This window comes from Sorghum bicolor, chromosome 7 (assembly GCF_000003195.3).
Source record: "Sorghum bicolor cultivar BTx623 chromosome 7, Sorghum_bicolor_NCBIv3, whole genome shotgun sequence".
In the NCBI taxonomy this organism is placed as follows: domain Eukaryota; kingdom Viridiplantae; phylum Streptophyta; class Magnoliopsida; order Poales; family Poaceae; genus Sorghum; species Sorghum bicolor.
In genome coordinates, this window is record NC_012876.2 from 3,312,798 (window position 1) to 3,320,345 (window position 7,548).

Here is a 7,548-nt window from a genome sequence, read left to right on the forward strand (position 1 = left end):
AGCAACCGGCCTCCCAAGTTAATTAGGCGCTTGTTGAAAGCAACTCTATCACCTTGCTTATTAATATAAAGCTGGAAAACCGTATCTTTCAAGAAAAAAGGGGGAAGTAGCGTTTCTTTTTTTTTTTGCCTTTAAGGGCACATGCCCTCACTTTTTCACTCATTGAATTCGCTTTGAGAAGTGTGCAAACTCACATCTTAAAGCAGCTTCGCATTGAGACGTGTGTTTGCACACTTGTCAAAGCGAATACAATGCGTATGAGAGTAAGGGCACATGCCCTTAAGAGCAAAATAAACTTTACCGCCTTTCCATAGTTCCGCTCCTGCAGATGACCTTTTTCTCTTGTATGTAAGCGTAAAGGTTTTAGGGAGATTGTAGGAGTTTGAGATCTCCAAACATCAAATCCACCCTCTCAATGTGAATGAAGAATAACGTATCCCCTGGTGCTAGCTCTTCTTCCTCGGAAAAATGTAGTGTTTTTTTTGTGGTCGTGTACCTTTTCCAAAGGAAAGGATTGATTTTAAAAAAGCAAAATTGTAAGTCCTTCTAACTATTCTACACATACAAATCTACCTATGTAGACATAGTCTATATATATCTATGTGCATAACAAAATAGTATTTTTAAGGCAAATTTTTGGAGGACATGACAAAAAAAAAAGTGTAATTAGCCTGTACACACCGCAACAATGAGTCTTTACTCAGTACCATTACAAATTTGTGGTTATTTACTAGTGAACACCCCGTGCTGAATATTTTATTTATTTCTTAGTTTTAGGGAGAAAGAACCGTAAGAGAAATAACTTTGTTGCCCATCTTCAACCTCTAGCTATGCGCTAAACTTTGCCATAACACACTACCACCGCCTTCGCCTTTGTCGTGAGCTGTGGCCGCCGCCTGGTGTCGTTCGCGCTTTTCCCCACCGTGCCTTTGCCAGCTAGAGGTCTGTGTACTCCATTGTTTCATTGAGGAAAGAAAATTTAAACCTCCGAGCTCGATCCAGCCAACAGAATATAATTCAAGAAGGCGGAGGGTAACGAGAAGGACGATGCGCTACGACCTTATGTCCTCTCCCGGCGGCTCTCCTCCTCCGGCCTCAAACGCGGGAGCGGCTGCCGTCGGAGCTGCGGTGTGCAGGCAGCGCCCACCGTCCTTATAGAGCCAGAGCTGCTGCATTACTGTACTAAGTGCATTTGGGTCACCGACAATGATTGCCTTTCATTTGCCTCCGTCGCGCCTTTGAACTTTACATCTACTGATGTAGCGTTCAAAGGCGCGACGGAGGCAAGTGAAAGGCAACAACAGTGTGTTATAGCAAAGATTAGTGCAAAGACGAAGGTTAAAAACAAGGGCAATAAAGTTATTTTTCTCACCTTCTCTCTCCCCAAACGGAATTGATACCACGGGCGTCCGGATGGGACGAACGCACCCACGTCGAACCAACCAACCGCACACCTGAACCCATCGCTCCCGGTCCTTATCCTCTCAACCGCCTAGTCCCGAGTCCTACAACGTTCGTGTCACACTCTCTGTTCTGCTACAGCACGGCGTGCTCGCTGGGAAACACCGCGCGCCACCTAGTCGCATCTGCACGCTAGCACTCCCTCCATTCCTCCCTCCCTCTCCCTGTGCGAGCTCCATAGGACTCCGTGCTAGCGCATCAACCCCAACTCCTGTCCCCCCACTAGAGAGGGAGGGCGACGGCAGCGAGTTCCAGCGAGGATCTCTCTTTGGATCTGAGTTTTCCTCCTCATCCTCCTCCGAATCTGAGCTCTCCTCGTGCTTTCTCCTTCTCCTCTAGATCTGTGCTCTTCTCGTGGTTCTCCTTTTTCTCCTCTGGATCTAGATCTGGATTTGAGGGACACAACGGTGGCTAGGGTTCCAGTAAGCTTTGTTGCAGTATGCTTGTTTTTGTTGTTGCAGTAGCATTGGCTTGCTGTTGCACAAGTATTTTTTTTCTTTTGTTGCATTAGTTTTTCCTTTTATTTCTGTTGTTGCAGTAGCTTTTTGCAAGTTATGTTTACTGTTGCAATACTTATTTTTCAGTTTGTTGTAGTAAATATCTTTCGAATGTTGCAGTGCATGTTTTTCAATGTTGTACTACATATTTTTTTAGTGTTGTCGTAGATATTTTTTGAATGTTGCAGTGCATGTTTTCATTGTTGCACTATATTTTTTTCAATGTCGCAGTATTTACAACCAATTGTTGTACTTATAGTTTTCCATATGTTTTTTTTTTTGCAATATTGCAGTTGAAGTGTTGCATGCTTTTTGGGAATAGAGGCACGGTGAAGGGACTGGGTGCGTTGGGGAACGGGGGATAGGAGCACATTGAGGAGCAGAAGACAGAGCAGGGTTTCATTCGGTTTCGTACGAGCGGGGTGGGCGTGGTTCGAGGTGGGCTCTCTTTCTTTTTTCCGACTGGGGCGGGTGGGGTTAGGTAAAACACTAGCGTCCGGAAATACTTCCGCGCCGGACGTCCAGGCGCTAGAAGCTCCGCTCCCCAAAACTAAAAAATAAATATAATATTCAGCATGGTGTCCGCGGGCAAATAACCACCCAGCACTACAAAATTCTTGGTTCCGCTGCCGGACAAAGAAGATAAATCCATCAAGTATTCCCGTTCATATTCATCATAGAAGAATTCAATCAAAGAACTCAAAATGGCAAATCATTTGGCACATTTAATTGTTTGCCTAGTTACACCAATTAACAAGGCTATTAGTACTGCAACCGAATGCTCTCTCGCTAGTGACTATTAACATATCATGGTGTCTTCAAGGCACCAGGCTGCAGAGCAAGGCGGCGAGCAAGGTCATGTTCCGGTCGGCGAGGTTCCTGGCGTACAACGGCGACGCCGGGTAGTCGAGCATGCCCCTCGTGCACCCGTCCATGCCACGGAGCCCGGCCGTGTACCCCGCCTTGAGCTCCGCGGCCCGGTCGTCGTCGCAGCCGCCGCCGCCGCCGGCCGCAACCAGGCGCAGGTCATCGGCGACGCGCGCCATGGCCACGCGGGCGCTGCCGTAGCCCACCATGCAGTTGCCGAACGCGGCCCTCTCGTCGTCCGCGGGGACCGCGCCACCGTCCAGCAGCGACGTCGCCGCGGCCACCGTTGCCGCGTACGCGTCCAGCGCGCCGCGCACGGCCACCGCGGCGTGCCGGGTGACGGGTACTGGTACCGGTACGCCGCGGCGGAGCGTGCGGAGGCAGAGCTCGAGCATGTGCTGCGTCCCGGAGACATCGCTGCATGCCTGCTGCGCCGTCATGGACGGGATGCGAGGGCACCGGCTAGGGCTGCCGACGACGCCGCCATCTGCGCCGCCGCCGAGGGTGACGATGGGTACCAAGAGGAGGACGCCGAGGAGGGAGAAGAGAGAGTGGTGGGTGGTTCTAGCTTTGGCGGCCATGGCCGTCGTCGTACGTGACGTGCTGGTGGCTTGAGAAGCTAGCTAGCTAGGATCGAATTGAAGGACGTGTTCGTGGAGTCAGTGTGCCGTGGCCGGAGATAGAGCTGCCGGCCAGCCGGCGTGTATTTGAAGGGCCGGAGCGTTTCTTTGGTAGTACGTACGAGTACGACGCCTGCTTGCTTTGCTTGCTTGGCGAATTGAAACGGATGGATGGATGCATGGCAGCTCAGCAGGTTGGTGGCGTGCGAGGAATTACAGGTCGTGCCAGTCTTATCATATACCTGACTGACGTCCGTTTTGTTCCTTTAACAAACTTTTGGTTGTGCACTTATGCATGCATATGTAGCAAGAAATAGGAGTATAATGAATTACTGCTAAAACAAATCAGAAGTCATGCGCGTGGATGTGGCAATGATGAGCTAAGCATGTGGCTGTGACACACTAGTAAGTTATTAGAGCTTTTTTTTATCTTAGTAAGCTAGAGCTGGACACAACAATACACATCTGGGGTTTGGCAGTTAAATTCATTTTAAAGCTGGCTGCTGGGCCCGCTCGCAAGGGTTGTTTTCGGCACGGCCCGATAAAAGTTAGTTTTTTTTCTAGCTTATTTTCGATGAATGGTGTCATTTTGTCTTGTGAATAAGGCTCTCTGTTTGCTTCGCGAATAACTGATACGCTTTAGCTGAAAGTACTGTTCGCTGATTTAATTTATTTTAAGAGAAATACTGTTGAATGACCGACAGATAAGCTCAAGCGAACAGAGACTGAAAAAGTGTGACCACACCTATAGTGGCACACTAGGACCTTTGTCGGCGGCTTCCGTCCTTTCCTCCCCCATGCTCACGGATGAGGTAGGGTGATACCCTCCTTGCCGATGTGTGGTTTTGAGGCATTGGATGATAGGTCAAGCCTTGAAAGAAATATACTTGGTAGATGCAGGTTGAGCTTGTCCCTCCAAATAGAGGGCACAAACTTATTCCTATTCATGGTGTTGTTCATCTTCATCGGCTTGAGGCAAGGGCGTTAGGGTACATTTATACTAAAAACCAAAAAGCGAAGCGAACCGAACTGAACTGAAATTGAACCAATTAGTTAGTTTTTTTTGTTTCACTTTGGTATTTGGTTGTGAGAACTTCGGTTGTTGGCTCGGTGCTTAGTTTTTACGGAGAACCGAACTGAAACCCGTCTAAACCAAACCGTGTGTGACCTTGAAAGAATCTGTGCATGTTGTTCTGCTTCCTCTCCCCGCTCCGCTTATGAAGCCCACCTCGGCCCACCTTGAGAATACGAAGCCAAGCCACCCATCGGCTACAGGGGTGCACGGAAGGTCGAAAGGACCCAGGGTCCACCCAATTTGGGAGGTGTTTGGTTGAGACGATAAAATTTAATATGCACTGGAATATTTTTATTTTATTTGATAATTAGTGTCCAATTATAAATTAATTAGGCTTAAAAGATTCTTGTCGCAAATTATCCTCTAGTTGTTGTTTAAGTTTACTGGAGGAAAGAGATGATTTTGTTTGGAGGTTAAATGCATCATGATGTTTTACGGTGAATTCCATGTATGCTGCGTTAATTAACAATAGGGTTAAAGTGTCACAAGATATTTGGAAAATTAAAATTCCTATGAAAATTAAAGTTTTTCTGTGGTATCTAAAAAAAGGTGTGATTCTAACTAAGGATAATCTGGTTAGACGAAACTGGAATGGTGATAGCACGTGTTGCTTTTGTCATCTTCCAGAAACCATTAAACATCTTTTAGTAGATTGTTTTTATGCCAAATTCTTGTGGCGCGCCGTACATTTACTTTTTGGAATTTCGCCCCCAAGAGATATTTTTGACCTTTTTAATAGGTGGTCAAAAACAACGAACAAAAAGTATAATTCATTGTTATTATCTGCAGCCTCTGCGCTTTGTTGGGCAATTTGGATAACAAGAAATGAGGTAGTTTTTGACAAATGTAGACCAAAATCCTTTTTTCAGGTTCTTTTCAGGGGAACGCACTGGCTTCGACAATGGGCAAGATTGCAGCGGCATGATGATCTACGGAATCAGCTGATCCTTGTTAGGCAGCTTCTAGAGTCGCCAGCTTTGCAATTCTTTGGTTCCAATGGATGGTTATCTTCTAGACATATTGGTCATGCTTAGTCAAAACTTTATCGGCGTTTCGGTTATTCTTTTGTTCGGCTGTAAAATTGCTGTGTTACAGCCTGCGTGTGTGCCTTCGGGCAGTACTTTGTAATAATTGGCTTGATTCTATCCGTCGATAGATGAAGCCGGGTATGACATATCCTTTATCTAAAAAAAATATATTTAGTACTTCACGCGGATCAACACACCAAGAAACGATGATAGAAATCGCACCATCAGTTTCTGTTGCCTTCCTCCGGATCCTGTGCAGTGCCGTCATACCAAGCTTCACACGCACCGCAAATCCACCGAGGCCCTGACCTTCACACTCGCGGTCTGCATCTGCCCCTTCGATGCGCGCGCTCTGTTGCTTTTCGCTCGGCAGTCGATGGTGCCGGTGGCCAACGTCTGTGTGGCGCGAGACCCCCTCTGGTGCATGCTCTACTGCTTTCTGCTCGGCGGCCGACAGCGCCACTGAGGCGAGGCTGCAAGGGGCACGCTCGCCACGGACCTCGCACAGGCTTGCACCAGCAACAACAAAGATCCATGCACAATGCTAAAGAGTTTGCGTCCATACGAGGCAAGCTTGACAAGCTGCAAGGCAAGTTTAGGAAGACGAAGAAGAGAAGCAAGCAAGTTTTGGGAAGATGTCGAGAGAAGCCAGCAAGATTTGGATGGGCATGTTGGTGGTGAAATAATTGAAATCCTACTCATCAGGAAGCTGAAATTGAAGTCATAGTGATGGAAATTAGATTAGCGATCATCTTCATCGTGACGTTTGACTCGAAGACAAACTTGGCGTCACCGATGTGGTGCCATCCACCTTGGCCTCTCGACGACGAGCACAGGCGATAGAGGACGATATTACGGACTGAAAAGGAAGAAGAACCAAATGCACAGAGAATCCGAAGACAGGACAGAGGAATATGGTGATTGATTGGACAAGCTTTTGTTTGGACTTTGGTAGAAAATCTTACATCATGGAAGAGTAGTTTTTATATGGTAACCTATGTTACAGAAACTGCTATATTTTTTTTATTGGGACTACCTTAACACTGCAGGTTCTCAACTTCACGTTGGATGCCATAAGAGGCTTCAGGTGTGTTTGGTTGCAACCCAGGTCTGTGTATGGTTTCTTTGGGCTAAAATTTTGGTGTTTGGTTGCCTTATCTGGGCTTGGGGCTAGGCTATGATAGGTCAGCCATACTGTTGGGGTAAACCAGCTTCGAACGGCCAAATTGGCCTTCTCAACTAAGGCAGGCTTTGGCCAGCTCCGAGCGCAGCCCAAGTGGTGGGACCAGGTGCCCTGGGTTGCCCAACGTATATAAGCGGAGGCTCACCGCGTGGCTAGGGTTCTTGGGACAGTATTCATTGAGTGCCTGACTAAGTTGCCGCTCTCGCCGGCCCAGTTGCTCTATCTTATTTTGCACTCTTGTCTCCACTTGTCTTCCTACTCCTCGATGTCCCTGGGACGGTAGAGCCTCTCCATTGCCATTGTTGGTAAGGCATGGAGGTCCCTGGTATGCGGCCTCAATCCCTTCCCCCTCGGCCCCATTTTGTTGGCGTGTTCTTTGTACCTATGGTTTGGTCAATGATGCTTGCTGATCTTTGTACCTATGAGGTCCCTAATTTCTTTGCCGAGCTTTATGGTTTGATCAATGATGCTTATCAATTTGGGTGGCGCACCATGGTGTCATAGCTGATCTTAGAAATTGGCTAGGGTTCAAGTCATGTTGTTGTAGAACTTGGTACAAATTGGATCCCCAAACCCTAGGATGGTCACATTTGGGGGTAAAGTCACTATTTTTTGGGCAGATCTAGGTGACGCACCAAGTGGTGGCGTAGCTGATTCAACGCTTTGCCATATGCACCTGATTGTTTTGCCTTGTATTACTAATTCATGTCAACATTCATGTTTAGTGTCATGGACCATTCAACTAGGCGTTGGCAGCTCATCATTAGGGGCGCGACTTTGGTAGCAATGATCTCTGCCTAGATGTGGCTCAGATTCT

General features: G+C 47.4%; 1 protein-coding gene across 1 annotated transcript; it reads right to left on the reverse strand.

Annotated features, from left to right (window-relative positions):
• On the reverse strand, positions 2,644–3,525 carry LOC8067817. The gene has a single exon (XM_002444987.2). It carries the CDS (start codon positions 3,404–3,406, stop codon positions 2,777–2,779), a length of 630 nt encoding a protein of 209 aa, XP_002445032.1. The 5' UTR covers positions 3,407–3,525; the 3' UTR covers positions 2,644–2,776.

Excerpts from the sequence above, each read along its gene's own strand:
- LOC8067817 (XM_002444987.2), bottom strand. The coding sequence starts at position 3,406 with ATGGCCGCCAAAGCTAGAACCACCCACCACTCTCTCTTCTCCCTCCTC.